We start from the raw sequence: 15726 nt of genomic DNA on the forward strand, positions 1-15726 counted from the left end.
ATGGCCTCAACAGAGCAATCGGCTCCATGATGGGTCGAGTTTGGCCAAGGAGACTTGACTCGGTCAAGAACCCAATGTTATCATTTGGTAAAACAGGGCATCAACTAATGCTTGCTTTAAGACCAAAAGTGAAACCAGGTCAGATGCTTTTCTCGCATAATTTCTTTGGAAGTCTTTCATGGCTTGTTGATTATCGATTCTACTAGAGAGCAAGCAAAAGCCGTACTCCAACCATCTCAGTTTTGCACTAAAGAGAATGTATTCTAAGCAACAACCGACGTTCTTTCAACAAACATAAGTTATGCCTCACAAATGAAATTGTCACATTTTAGGCTTAAAATGATCAAATTTGAATCGAGCATCTTCATCTAAATTCAAACAAGTAATTCCTCGCATTTGTAAAACTCTTTTGGTATGCGGATGCTTTAGAGATAGACCAGGCATTTCTAGCCTCTGTCAAGCTAAAACCCTGAGAACATTGGATTTACTGGGTCATTATTTGACACCATCATCCTCATCCATCGAAGAAACATTTCGTATAAAATCTAATATTAGAATGAACATGGTGTTACGTTTCTTTTATATTTCATTGAACAACATAGCATTTAGGTCATGCAACAACTCTGTCCATTCGATCTGAAATGGAAGTATGTGCCAGACGCTCCTCTAAAGAATCACAGTTAGCTCACTTTAAGTTCTTTTTTTCTGAGGAGTCGATCAATTGCTCTGCGAATGTGAAGGCATTTTTCAGACCACACTTTCACTTCACCTGATTTCGCGTTGTAGTCGCGCACTGTTTGAAATGTGGGTTTCATCAGGAACATCAAACAGCCCAATTATGCCCAACCTGATCTAAACATTCCAAGGGCCTAAAGAAATCTCGACCCATTTTCGAGCTAGCAGCCCATTTTCCCCAGTGTTTTCCCGTGCATTGCCTGACTTCACTTTCATTTTGAGAGCGTCGCTGAGACCGGCTCCGTGAGCTGAGCTGTGAGGATCGAGGAGAGGAGGAGGAGGAGGAGGGAGGAATGAAGCGACAACCGACTCTCAAACATGATATGAGGTGAATGAACTTTTCAGGAATGGATTGAAAGAGCCTCTCAGCCATCATCAGATAGGCCACCACTGTTCAGCAGAGAAGCTCCTACCAAAAGTGTGCATGCATGCCAGGCCAGCCAGCGACCTCATAGCCGAGTATGAAAGTAAACTTGAAACAGTACGTACGATTGTAGCATTTGTGTTATTTTAGCACTTTCACCACAACTCCTCATTGACAGGCGTTCAAATCTCTCAAGCAAGGGTCTCTATGGTTATGGAGACCATTCAAGGGCAACTTCGACATTTTCCATTACTCATAGCGTTGATCTCTTTTACTATCAACTCAAGAAGCCAGAATATATGAACCGTTTGAAAGCTTCAATGTGGGAACGAAGTGATGAATGGACTTTGAGACGAGCAACATATGGGTATTGACTGACCCTCCGTTCCCATGAATCGAAGTGTGTAGTCGTCGTATTTCACCGATTAGCTTCGTTTTTTGCCTCCATTGCCTTTGTCGATCTTCGAACATGACGTTTCTTATCTTCAACAGAAGGCTCTTTTTACCGTTCGTCAAGTGAGTCTCAGTCAAGTTTCCAGCCAAAAACTTATACACGGTGGGTGAAGATCTACCAATGTGGGTCATCTTGATTGGTTTAAAACTGATATTGATATACTCTTTGGTAGGGATGTGGAAGGGTAATAGTTTCTTGGACATTTGACTATTCAAAACCTCGAGATGTCTTTGAACGAAATGGTTTTAATAAGACATAATTTAGGAAAGGAATGTAATTCTGATTATACCCCGCCATGACAATTCGAAACTTCAAACTCATACGCTAGTGTAATGTTTTGTAGGATTCATTGACGACAAACCCAATTAACACAAGCTTCCGTTTTGAAAATTGTCTTTTGGGACTTATTCCCTGGTATTTTAAATTTTAATTTGTCGATGGGACAATCTGTTACTAAGTTACTAAGTCCATGTAATTTTTTTGTATGTTGTAGAATCTTCCTTCGTTCTGCATAGCCGAGCAATGCCATGCCAAGAAATAGAACACTATGGGTCGGCCCTTGAAACTACAAGATGTAAGATGGAAGGCACGGAAAACGAAAAAGTGGCAATTAGCAATAGTACCTTTTCTCCATTGTAAACATGGTTGAATTTATTATTGCGGTTTCTCGAGGGATGGCTTAAAGGTATTCGATCTTGACTGCGTTCTTCTCCATTACCTAATTGGCATCCAAATGTTTTGAATGTGAGTGAAATCATTGCATGGCTTAGAGTTACCCTAGATGTGTTTTGCAGATTTCCTTACCGCTAATAGGAATTAAATTCCCAGCGGCACACATTGTTAGGTTGATATTTCTTATTCTTGCACATGACTTCTATATCGATATGATATCTGATCCACAAATGAATTTCATTTGGTAGATCTGGTTGGTCTATTAATGCGGGATTGATCAGGTATTTTGTTCAAAAACTTGCAATATTCCCACTTAAAAACCTACCAACGCATCACCACTTACCTTTTTCCTACGAATAATACAGGTTAACAGATTAACAAAGAAGGAGTCCGAGAAAGAAAAGAAGAGAACTTTGTTGCTTTAACTAGTCCGCATTTTCACAAGGTTTTGTTCGCATTGAACTTCTCGTTTTTTTTTTAGATACCGACACAAGAGAATGAATTCCTCAGTAAGTCATAATTCATGAGAAAAAAATGGTCCCATAAAGGGTAAAGCGTTCGAATATGCCGCTCTAGGGCACCCTTGAACGAAAGGTTGCTCTGGGGTTGTTAGCAAAAAGCGATCTAAGCCTCGTTTAAAACTTAACAGTGAGTCAAGTAATCAATAGAATCGTCAAAGAGGGCAAGGTGGCATATCATAGAGCGTTGGTGCTCGGTTTAGTATCCAAAGGAGGATTTTAAGCCCTTCATTAACTTTCTATCTGATGCATTGAAAGTACATCGAATTTCATGTGATGCCTCTTCTCTCGCTACCGTTGTATCTTATTCCCGGATTAGGGCAAAAAGCATATATATATATTCCCAATAGCTTAAGTGTTTCATACCTGCAATAGATGTCGTAAAACTTTTTTTGCACTCTTTCAATCTTATTTAACTCCCCTAAAGTCATCGTGGCCCAGATTTTGGAGCATATTCTTGGTACGGTTGAAAAATTCACTTGTAAGGGCCCACCGTTCAATGTATAAACTTGGAGTTATATGTTTATTATGTGTCAGCATTTTTTTTTCTTTTTTCTTGTTCTACTTACAGATGTCAAACTGACGTAATGAAGAAAAGGAAACCAGTAAAGACAATTGCTTCCTTACGAGCCAAATTAGCATTAAGGTCTTGAAAAAATAATATTTAACCATTTTTGCCCTTTTAACATCTCTATAAAACTTGAAATTTTCCTTCAGTGGCTTGTTTGACCAAAACTTGTAAAGATAACTATTTAAGTGAAAATCAAACTTGTTCTTTCCGACCTTTGGTGTATAAAATATCACCCCTATGGATGGTTGCTTTAGCTGCAAAAAGATTAGGTGGGTACTTTTTGCAATAACTTGTGCGGAATGCATCCTTTCTTATCATATTCATTCGTCGCAAATGTTGCCTTTCGCCAACTTGGATTACTGTAGGTAAAATAAATGGGATCTCAAAAGCGACTTACCTTTATTAAATGATCCTCATCCAAATTATGATACAAATAATTAGGTAAGGCTCAAAAATGTGGGCCTCTAGAACCTTAGGGTATTGCAAACATGTTATAACATGAGAGCCTTAAAAGCGAATGTGGCTGAAACAACTATAACTTCAGACGGCTACAAGTCTAATACGACACTTCGCACACCGTGGAAAAAATGGCATCGATATCGTAAGATTGTTGAAAGTGACATTAGTCTTTTCTAGTCCATCTGAACTTTTTAAGTATTGTAATATGATTACTTTTCTAGGTCTGATGTGGTTTAAGGGACTGAAAGAGCTTTCATGTTAGGAAACGAAAAGCTTTCACCCGATGACTCCTTTCTTGTTAGAAAGCTACACTAGCATTGCCCAATGGTTTATCCCTTTAGTTTCGTAGTTATATCTATTTCGCATCCTTTTTCTTTTCAATTCCTGAGACTTTACTTCGAGATATTTGAGTGTTCATAGTTTATTGTCTTACGCAACTAAACTTCTTTTATCATTTTAGAATCAAATTACTACGATTAAAAAGTCCACTCAGTGGGAATAGATCGGATTGTTGGTAACTTATGTCGGCGGTATACATGTATTGCCCACAGTTGAAACGTGTCGACCACTTAATGTAATGTCTGTTTAACAATACTTGACGTAAATAAACGGGATGAATGATGAAATACGGGCGTCAAAGAGTATTAGAAAAATCTTATACGTAGCCTGGTAAATGGTTGTTGCTTCGATTGTAAAAGCAGAAAGCAATCAAGTGCATTTGTCCATGACGGATTGATCATCAACTTGCTCAGGAAGGGATCATAGCTTTTTTAAACAAGAACTCTTTCCACTCGTCTTGTTTCGTTTCGACATAACTTTTTAAGAAATCCAGAATGGATGTAATCACGAACTTCTAGAAATATGGACTCTAAACGAGCCTTCCTCCAAATCGGCCTGCTCTTGGTTATATCAACTCTGAGCCACTTTTCGAAAAAAAAGAAATAAAATAAGAAACGTAGATCTCATCATTTAAAGGTAGGGCATTTGCTTATTATTTACTCGTAAAGCGGTTCGTTTCATAGTCATGTTGTCAAAAGTTTATGTAGCTGACCAAGAGCAAGCCGAAAATTCGAACTGTATGTTGTGTTTCCAACAAAACTTTGGACATTTCTCCGGAGTTCCCTATGCATAGTTTTGGTCCCAAGTTTGGTCAAGTTCTTCAACAAGATCTTGTGGTGGTATCAGATGCTTATTTGGAATAAAGGGAAAGGTGTTGGAGATAAGAAATATTTGCTTCCATTCGCAGTCCACATCTCTATAAGTTCGTTATGTGATTTACTCGCAGTTAAATATCATTTCCGAGTGATATGTATTAGTACGAAAAAGATACCTGGTGATCAAAACTATGTGAGCCAAAATGATAGTATGAAAAAAGGCTGATGTACATCGTAATAAAAACACCAAATGACATTATTATGACATATTTAATTTGATAGTTTTGGGGACAGCGGTTTTTTCCCAATGCTCCCAACAGCCACTGGCTTTCTTTTCAATATTTTGAATGTCAAACAGAAACAGGCGAATTACCAAAAAGTAGTCATTAAAAAGTTGTTCATTGAGTGCTGTACCTCAGCTTTGCAAAACAATGACCAAGACAGATCAATGACAGGATATGTCTATCGACGAGGTGTCATGATCCTGTGAAAGGTCCTTAAATCTTTGCAAAGGTGTCTCAATAGGTTTAAAGAATTGTATAAGATCCTTGAAAACAAGTGTATGACTAAATTGGTTTATACCATTTGTCAATAAGTTTGGCTGATCATGAGACTGATTGCATTTCTGACTCGATATTTATTGCTGTCTAGGTGAACAAATCTTTTTGAGAGTCTTCAATGTTTAATTGCATTTAAAATTCGTCCATGTTGCCGTGTTGGAAGCTGAAACGCGCTTAATAAAGGATGTACGAATGATTCCGGCTTCAATTTGAGGCAATAAAAGGAGACTTTTAAAGGGGAGGAAATGTTCTTGGTGAGTGATTTTTTTCCCAATGGATTTGTTTGATCACAGCTTTGAATTGAAGTAAAGTTACAAGAGAGCTTAGTTTTGGAATTTTAAAAGCCAAAAACCACCTCATGTCGGGTTGTCTCTGCTAATTGTGATACAGTCTAATTGTTGCCTCCAACTTGGACTGGTCCCCGAGAACGATCAACGTTTCATTCACGTAATTGACGGTTTGATAGTGATTTTCAACATCTTATGCACACAAGTGTCTTAGCAATGGCTCAAAACTCTGGGAATTCTATTTCATCCCTCCCTAGCCAGTTCATTGGTTTTCTGAGCCAGAATAGTGCTTTGTACAGCAACGTCCATTTTCACCTCAGCCTCCCTGCCAACAGAAGAATAGAAGCATAGTATGTACATAGAAGTGTAGTCCCATCTCCTACGAGTAGCTAGCCTTTGGGCTCCGTTCGTTGCTGTTTTTACTCGACGGCTTCCAATTCTATAGATACTGTACGTACTCTATCAGTCAGTCAGGCAGGCAGGCAGGCAGGCAGGCAGGCAGGCAGGCAGGAACATGTGGAAAATGACAGTTACTAAGTTGTACCTGATTTGACAATTCATTTTCAAATGTTGACCAAGCTTTGTTGTCCCATCAATTTCACGTACGTAGGGTGCACATACCTTCCCGAACAGTTTTGAAGGCTGGGATCCTGTTCTTGAACGTTGATGGTGAAGTCGATCTGTCTGGTGCCGATCCGGAAGAGAAGCACCTCGTTGATGTCCACGAGATTGTTCTTGCTACTCACGAAGCCATCGATAACCTTTATCTTCTTGGTCAGGTTGCTGGTCACCAGGTCTAGATGAACTGCCAAAAAGAGACACAAAACCCCGTAAACACCCATTTTAAGATAGGCACAAGTTTGCCACTTTGTTGACGCCTTCTCCTTTCGTCTCTTTTTGTTCCTGCGTATTCCAAGAGTGGATCTGTTCCTATCTCTGTGTGTTTTCTCTCTCACCAATCGTACAGCTGCCTTCTTGTGGGTTGATTCCTTGGCTCCTTGGTTCCTTGGTGCCTTGCTTGCTTACTTGGTTGGTGGATTGGTAGCTTGGTGCTCTCGCGTTCTCGTGCTCCCTTTCTCGTTGCTTTCTCAAAAACTGGGATTTCAAGGGGCATTGTCGACAAATTTGCAGGACCGAATGCCACCGTAAAATTCCCAGTTCTTATAATTGGGGAGATCAGGCCTTCTTGTCAAAAGGGAGACGAACTCGGTCTGAAGGTTCAAAACGATGAAGAAGAAGATGATGATGATGATGATGATGTTGATAGTAAAGCCGAAGTTAAAGATGGCAATCCACGAAGAGAGTATTTTTGAGCTCCTTTCCCATTCAAGGGATGAAGTCTGACTGAGTTTCACCTGTGCGGTGGTTCGTTCATTTACTAAGAGAAATTTCACAAATTCGCTTCTCGATGTAGGACATAACGGTATAGCGGTGTTCTGGTTGAGATTCAGGTGAGGGCGAGAAGGTGGTGGCGTTGGGTTGTGCTTTGGCCGCCAAGTCGTCGTGGGGCCTGCTTCGACCCGACGAAGACGAAAACCACCACCAAGACCAAGACGATGGCTTTAAAATCCTCCAGCATGTGTGCGTGTGTGGATGTGTGCATACAAGCGTGCGTGTGGACCTGATTTCTTGTGGATGGTCATGTTGATGGAGATGATGATGATGATCATCATCAGCATCGTCAGCGTCATGATGTTGCTCGTCTCAGGGCTCTGACATTGACAGTGCGCCGGCTTCTACATATGCCTCGCCTGAGCCTGGGCCGATTCCACCTAGGAAGAAAGTTAAAGCCAACCCTACGTACGTACGTATGTACACAAGTGGACGGATGGAAGGATGGATGGATGCACAAGGCATATGGATGACTGCCTATGTGGTTGGTGGTGGCAGAGCTCGCTCTACTATTAGTACAAACCAAACAGACCAGATACCTATGTGGAACATCATGTAGAATAAAAATCCGTGCGGGGATCCAGTCGTAGTACCCATCCATATGTGAGAGCCGCGAGCATACATGTGAGCGTTGACGAGCGTCGTTCATTCTGGGAGTTTCAGTACAAAGGCGGAAAAGTTTCCCTTCTCCCAGTCCTAGCAATAAGGCCTACCAAACGAAGAAGTCTCCTAATCCGCTCAGGCTCTTTACACGCACCCACTAACTTAGACACACACTCTTATGGAGTGAGAGAGCGATAAGTGAGAAGAGTGAGAAGTCAGGAACGGAAGAGAAAAAGCATCAAGAGCAAAAGCAGAACATAACAGGCCCAAAAAGACGAAGAAAAAGAAGAAGAAGAAGAAGAAGAGTACAGAAGCGAGACCAACTCGATGGGGTTACTTTTGGCAGCAAGAATTCGGCCTGCCATTGTGGAGAGGTAGGCACGGTACTGCTCTCCCCATATCATGGATTTTGGCCGGTTTAAGGGAAGACCTAGTTGGTTTAAAAAGCATTCTCTGTTTTTTCTTATCTTGATAGAAAAGAGATGCAAACGTCCCGCCACACGACCAGCTATTAAAAAGGCAGCCAGCTCTCTTGAGTCTCGGCCAAATCGGCTCTTCCTGCACACGTACACGTACACACACTCACATTTGTTGTACATCCACCAGACGTATACCTTTTACCCAGTCAGAGAGCTGATGTTAAGGAATGCCAAGAACCCGACCGAAAAGATTACACAGGCATTGGTTGGAAGAGAAATTTGTTTCGAATCAGGCATTTAAACGAAACTGGGACAACCTTGTCTCAGCTGTAGTTTTCGCTTTAAGCCTCTCGGGATGTTTTTGTTCTTCTGTTTCGTCAATCAAATACTACACTTCTTCACTGTTTTGGTCTTTGTTGCAGTCTTTAAATGAGGCCTGAGATATGGTGGGCTGGGAGAACAGGGCCCGTAATCCATTAGGCCCCTGCCAAAAAACATCGCACTTTTGGATAGCAAATATAAGTCCATGTAGTCGGGTCCCAAATGTATCAAGATGTTTTGTTAGGTTGAAAGTGATTGACAGCACCTCCAGTCAGCCACTTTGAATATCAGGATATTTTGTTTGATGATATTTTTCGCAAACTTTTGCCTTAAAATAGAAAATAAGGCTGAACCGGCCTGCAACCAATGTCTTTTTGTAAAGATGTGAGCTCGTTGGATGGGACCCACTTCAATCGTTTGCTTTGCCGAACTAGAGTACCGAAGATTCGAGGCTTTTCAATAAGCAATAAGGATCCTTAATACAACGTCACACGGCCCAAACGAAACGGAAAGATTGCTATATGTGTAAGCTACTCGTAACACGAAATGAACGCCCTTTCTTTCCGGGACATTATGTGACCCGGGTCACTAACTATAGTTAATATTTCTATGGACTTCGCCAAAACCAACACAAACGCATTACAATTTAATGCAGAGAAATCAGCCCAATCGGCTCATTGTTTGGTAGTGACTGACTCACAAAGCACCCTCAGAAGTAGGGAATGTAAGTCCATTTATTATTTGATTTATCATTTTTGTAACCCATTATGATTTGGACCTTTCACTTCACTAATTCGTCTAGAATCCCAGTTCCGAGTCATTACGATCAAAATCGATCGATTTCTACATATCCTCCAAATTTAGGTAGCTTACTGCTAGTAGGCAATAAAATTGAGGGAACGAATGGGCAGTATTCTAGTAAAAAATCTTTCCAATCCTTACTTATTATTACATGTTTTCTTGGTCCAACATACTCAACGGCTAACAGAAATGCAAAGAAAGGGGGCGAGACACGATTTGGTGGTTATAGCATGCTTAACAAGAACGAGGACCCCGGTTCAATTCTCCTTCCTGACTTGTTCAAGGTAGCTTGTAGACCCAAATTCCATACTCTCAGACGGAGAAACAATCGGACATGGACAAAACCTAGGAATTTTTGGGTTGTGAAGAAACATTGAGATAACTCGAAAAGTTCACACTTGGGTCATTTTCAAAAAATCTAAAAGATTTAAGTCATTTGCAAAACTTATTTGTCTGCATTTTGGGGGGGAATACTAAAATTTGTAAGATTCCACTTTTAAATATTTGACATGCTGACGCCACAAAGCGCATATTTCAAGCTGCGGGTAGCACATGAGCCATATGAAGTGAAAGAACTTCAAGGAAATATATTGTGCAATACCCCAATTTTGGACATTTTGTGGAAATGGTTTATTCTGTTTAAAGAACAGGTTTATATAGAACTGAATGAATTAGTGCGGGTATGGCTAATGGTGAAGAGAGAGCATGAGCAAAGACACAACTGAATTATATTGGCTTTATAAAAATGGCGAATACCTAGACATCCTAAATTTCCTGAAACTCGTGAGTACTACAAATGCTTAATGGAGCATCTTTAATGGGTGGTGTCTACAGTTCCTTTTTCCGTTCACGAAACCTCCTTTCAGCTTTGTGTTCTAAAGGTGATGCCTCTTTAGTTTACTGTGTTCGACCATGACAGAGTTGCCATCAAGATTGAGATTGAACCCTGGCCAAAAAATTTGATCTAACCTCGTTGAAAGAAAAACAGATGGAAATGCTTCTTGACTCTAGAAAACAAAAATCTATAATGAAATGTCATCCAAGTCCAACCCAAGAACACTTTGTCAAAGTGAAGATTTGTCAACCCTGATTTGAAGGTCCTGATCTGATCCCAAACAATTGGAAATCTTGACCAGGTAATGAACGTGACTGTATGGACGTTACGCAGTATGAAAATCCACTCAACAGTTGCTGCATCAAAAGCTGTCATTTGGAGAGACCATGAAGTAAAATCAGGGTTGCCAAAATATTGTTCATTGTTGCTGCCACTTGAAAACACATTGTGTGAGAAAAAGTAAATGGATGAAAGAAAAAAAATACGAATAATTGGGAAGAACGAAAGAAAGAGAAAAGAGAAAAAAACCCCCAGCCACCAAGCAGCAATATACCAAGCATTGCATATGGGTACAGGGACAGTTCAAGGTAGACACATAAAGCTCTAGGCACAGAGAACTGACAGTTCAGACAGCAATAGAGGAAAGGGCATTGAATAGTGAAATTAGTCCCATTCTGCTCTCTTAGTACTAACCAACTTCTTGAAGGACAAGACACTTAGAATCATTCCCAGGGGAAGCAAGTTCCACCAATCCACAGTCCACACAAAGAAGGAATTTGAACACATGATCCCACTTTGCCAAATAGTTAAACCAATTACGCTGTCCTATGAAGTGTTTATTAATGTTGGAAGAGTTGTGAGATTTCTAGCTTTTTGACAGACTCACACCAGTCCAAACTGACCAAAGTCAATACTTCTGCTAAGTCCAAAATTGTGACGCAATCTCTAACAAGTGGCTCATTTCAAAATGCCTCCAAAGGACGTGCTTAATCATACAATTTTTTCAACCTCAATATCCTGGGGGAATTCCTTAGTGGAAAAATCATCTAAAGGGAAATCTGCATGTCTGTAAATCTAAGGGATGGTATTGTGGAGAGGACCTAGGTATTCCAGTTAAGTAGAAATTCCATGAAAATTGATCATATCAATCATATTCAATGCATGACCATAGATAGCCCTCTAAGGCTTGTACCTGGGATTTGGTCCTGAACTGATGCTGCACCTTTGGGTCTGGTTCACAGCAACTCCAGTTGGATGAAATATGGCTGTCAACACAGGACTAGCCAAAGTTTTAGGCAATGTGATCATTATATCCAAAAACAAGAATGATTTATTGGATAATAATAAAAAGGGGAGATGGATGTAGTGCAATTGGTTAACGTGCGACCAAGCATTGCTCGGGTTCATGGGTTTGATCCCATGACCACTGAATCCTTTAGCAATGTAATCTTTTAATATGAGGCTGAAACTTTTTACATCAATGTGTCCTTCAAAACCCTGTGAAGGTTTTGCAGCTCCTCAGATTCTTTGAATGTCTTCATTTTAATTAGGAATAATCCATTTCTGTAGGAAAAAACATGTAGCAACTCAAGGACAAGTCTGGCATTCTAAATGATTTGCTAATTGTTTTGGCAAAGTTGGATCATACTTTGGGTTCTGAAGTGGCAGCAACAATGAACAATACTTTGGCAACCCTGATTTTACTTCATGGTCTCTCCAAATGACAGCTTTTGATGCAGCAACTGTTGAGTGGATTTTCATACTGGGTAACGTCCATAACGTGACTGTCCGTGTTTTTTACTCAAACGGATTAACGAGGCATTTCAAGTTGTTTACGCGTTTGCTCCAGAAGGTGGCCAAGGCCCGCATTGAAGCTAATTCACGGGCGCAATGTTGGCGAGCTTGAGGAAATGGTTCAAAGGAGCTGAGAACGCCGGGATCCAATCCGTTCAGACCTCGCCCGCTTTCCGAACGCTTAACTTTGAGCTCTATGCCAAACCCGTAAGTTGCCAGCGCCATGGCCGCAGCGGCAGTGTCAGTGGAAACCCCTGACCTGGCTGGTGAATTGCCGAGTCTCTTGACCTCTTTTTATACTAGAATAAGAATCCCATTGATTCGTATAACCACTCCACATAGTATGTGGTCTATGGCGAGTGCAATATAAACGTTCATGCTAACACTTTTGAGCTATATTAACATGAACGCTCCCCTGGTTTCGTGGCATTCCAAAGGCGGATCGATTTGCTTTATTTATTTGCTTTATTGTAGCGACCATTTGTGGCTGCCTTTGGTACTGTGGTGTTCCTCTCATGTTGTGGATATCTCATCTTTCTCTCCATGAATCCTCAAAAGCATCGTCAATACAACAGCCTCAACGAAGACGGATCGATCCAAGCTAAGATCAAGCCATCCCGTTGGGACTGAGATGCTTCCAAACACCTGCTAAGCCCCCTCCGTAGTCCAAGATAATTGCCATATACCATGTCCACCATAGCCTCGACGTCCGCTGAGGGCAAAACTTCCTCCTTACCCGAAGGTGAATCAACTTTGGATTTCATTAGATTGTGCTTGAATCGTTTGGGCCAGCCTGAAGCTGATCTAGCTATGTTCGTGTCAGAGGAGTGTCCTGGAGAACTGTCCGATGCCTCCGGAACTGAACCCACGGAGTGGTTAGCTCTGCTTTTAGTGCGCAGCTATCCCATTTGCAACACCACACCCGAGCTGACCCGTCAGTATAATGCACTATGCGAATGGTTTATCAGGGATTGCGAAGATCTTAAGTTCCTTGTGATTATCGTCTTGTCGTGGGATTACGAAATCAACGAGAAATTGCATGCCCCTGCTATTCTTATTTTGCTCAAACATGCATTTCTCAAGGCTCAGAATTCTAAGTTGTGGGAATTCATCGTAGACTCGTTGCTGGACATCCTAGAATCCAAAAGCGTGAAATTCTCGCTGGCGGAAATGCTGGATCGCTTTTTTTACCCGTTGTCAAAAAGCCATGAGGTTTCTGATCGAGTTCAAAAGATTGTGTTATCCCGAGGTGTTTATTTTTGCGCCAAAATGTTGCTGAGAAACCCTGACTCTGTTAAAGATCAAGGCATTCTGGTAGAGACGTTGGTCTGTCTCAATCCTAATGGCGTAAATATATTGGATTGGACCGAAGAAACGGACGAAGACCCAAGAAATTATCAGTACTTGGGTCGACTTCTCTCTTTCCACGAGATTTGCAATAAAGTTGGATCTTTTCCTCAAGTTTATAGTCCGCTTTTTATGCTGAAAGTTCACCTTACAGCCTTCCGTCCTTTTAACACTAGTACGACTGAAATGAATTCAATGGAGATTGTATCTGTGCTGATTAGCCTCCTGGATTGTTGTTGCTCAAGAATTCAACGCGAGAGCTTGGAAACAGATTGGGCCACTTTTTCGGACATGGACTCGCTATTCAAATGGCTGACCAATAAGATGAACAGCGACCAAGGAATACCCGAATTACAAGCACGAACTCTATTTAGCCTCCAAGCCAAATTGTACTCCAAGTTCAAGCCTTCAGCCAAAGTGTTTCTCCTTATGCGAATACACCGAAGTGCCGGACCTAATGGCGCTAGTGTTAGAAGTTGGGTGGTTTCAAATCTGAAGGACTTGTTCATCAGGGATTTTGAGATACTTGATAAACATCAGATAACAGGTTTTCTCAGTGATATCCTCGACATCCGAGACACCCTTGAAAACCTGGATTGTGCCCCTGAGTGGGTGGCTATCCTCAACTGTTCCTACTGTTTAAAGGCCTGGGACTCAGACGGATCGCATGGCGTGAAATCCATAATCGAGGACAAAATGCCAAACGTGGTGAAGCGAGCTCAAACCATGATAAATGAAACGCGAGAGCTACTTCGAAATCAATCAGGAGATCAGCTCGCAGATCCAAGCATGATTGCTCGTTTTGAGTTTAGTCTTCAGGTCATTGAAATTGCTCTTTCTAGATGGTAACCGAAATAAAAAATCATTCAACCAGAATTTTTTCGTTTGTTTTTCGATCTAGTACATTTGATCCAAAAGTCAGCAACTTATTTTCTCGGAAAGTACCGGCATTTTTTTTTTTTTTTCATTTTAGTTTGTGTAATCTAGTGTTTACTTCCAAACATAAGAGATTTAGCGGGATCTAGTGAGGTTATACGTCATTGATCATGAAGACTAACTTAACTAACCCATTCATTCCTCTTTTAGACATTCATCTAGGGCTAGGGAAATGCATAGGACCCGCTCATCCGGCCTTCTTCATTGCCGAGATAGGTCAAAATCACCAAGGTGACTTCACTCTGGCGTGTGAACTCATCAAACGATCCAAGCTAGCCGGAGTCGATTGCGTCAAGTTCCAAAGAGGCCATTTGGAGCACAAATTTACCCCCGAGGCTCTTCATAGATCTTACGACAACGATCGGAGCTGGGCCACTTTGTATGGAGAGCATAAACGAGTGTTGGATTTCACTACGCAAGAATTCAAGCGTCTGAAGGATTACGCAGATTCCCAAGACATTCTTATGTCATCGTCGGCCATGGACGTGGATGCAGCGAAGTTCTTGTTGCAAATGCAGTTGCCCTTCATCAAAATTGGCTCTGGAGACATTAACAACGGGGAACTGCTCGACTATATTGGCAAGCAGTCCAATGTTAACCTGATTCTTTCCACTGGTATGTGCAATATGAGCGACGTGATCAATGTGTACGATCGGATGAAGTCATTTCAACGACCGAATTTTGCTCTTCTACATTGTACAAGCGCATATCCAACGCCAATTCACGCCATTAACCTGAACGTGATTACTACGTACAAAAATCGATTTCCTGATATCAATGTCGGTTATTCGGGCCATGAACAAGGCTTCGTGTCAACGTTAGGGGCGATTGCCTTAGGTGCCAAGATCATTGAGAGACATGTGACCCTGGACAAGACCATGAAAGGGGCAGATCATAGTTGTTCACTCAATCTGAAAGACTTGCAAGATCTCATGAGTCAGATTCGTATTCTGGAAGCAAGTTTGGGTAGTGGAATTAAGGAGATGCCACAATGCGAATTGGAGTGCTACCATAAATTGGGCAAATCTGTGGTGGCCACAACCAATATCCCTCTTGGATGTGTCATCGAGCCTTCCCAGGTGACTGTTAAGGTAACCGAATTTTGTGATACACGTCATAGGTCACTCGGTTCTAGAATATCATCTTTACAATTGTTTTAGGTTGCCACGCCACAAGGAATTGACGGAACTGCTTTGGACAGCTTGATTGGAAAACTCTCTTTAGTTGACATTGAAAAAGAAGACGCTCTTCAATCGTGGATGGTGCAGCCGATTTAGATGGATCCGGATTGATGAACTATTTATTTGTTCTTTAATCTTCCCATAGAGCGATAATGAGAACACTGAGTGGATTTGTTAGAGTTCATGAACCTCTTTCAGAAGTCTTTTCTCATCATTGTCTGGAAAGTCCCACCTTCAGAATTGCCCGTGTCAGAGACTATTAGGAAGGATTAAAAACTCTGTACCGGGGATGATTATAAAGGAAGCAGTGCATACATTGTGTC

General features: G+C 41.3%; 2 protein-coding genes across 3 annotated transcripts in view; one reads left to right on the forward strand and one right to left on the reverse strand.

Annotated features, from left to right (window-relative positions):
• Window positions 1-6724, reverse strand: part of LOC131881016 (uncharacterized) — an 11076-nt gene extending 4352 nt beyond the window's left edge. Inside the window, exon 1 of the mRNA XM_059227763.1 lies at window positions 6396-6724. Coding sequence (XP_059083746.1) covers window positions 6396-6616 — 221 coding nt within the window. The 5' untranslated portion in view covers window positions 6617-6724. The remainder of the gene's footprint in view (window positions 1-6395) is intronic.
• A 3680-nt stretch (window positions 6725-10404) lies between these two features.
• Window positions 10405-15715, forward strand: LOC131881013 (sialic acid synthase-like). 2 transcript variants are annotated; one of them, XM_059227760.1, is made up of 4 exons: window positions 10405-10446; window positions 12414-12681; window positions 14373-15313; window positions 15383-15715. In XM_059227760.1, exons 2-4 carry the CDS (start codon window positions 12627-12629, stop codon window positions 15497-15499), a joined length of 1113 nt encoding a protein of 370 aa, XP_059083743.1. In that variant the 5' UTR covers window positions 10405-10446; window positions 12414-12626; the 3' UTR covers window positions 15500-15715. The 2 variants fall into 2 exon arrangements, with proteins under 2 accessions (XP_059083743.1, XP_059083742.1); XM_059227759.1 differs by lacking the exons at window positions 14373-15313; window positions 15383-15715 and having other exon boundaries at window positions 10410-10446; window positions 12414-14162.
• Window positions 15716-15726: the final 11 nt, after the last annotated feature.

The sequence above is a fragment of the Tigriopus californicus genome, chromosome 5 (assembly GCF_007210705.1).
Source record: "Tigriopus californicus strain San Diego chromosome 5, Tcal_SD_v2.1, whole genome shotgun sequence".
In the NCBI taxonomy this organism is placed as follows: Eukaryota; Metazoa; Arthropoda; class Copepoda; order Harpacticoida; family Harpacticidae; genus Tigriopus; species Tigriopus californicus.

Coding starts and splice junctions, on each gene's coding strand:
- LOC131881013 (XM_059227759.1), top strand. CDS start 12,627: ATGTCCACCATAGCCTCGACGTCCGCTGAGGGCAAAACTTCCTCCTTA.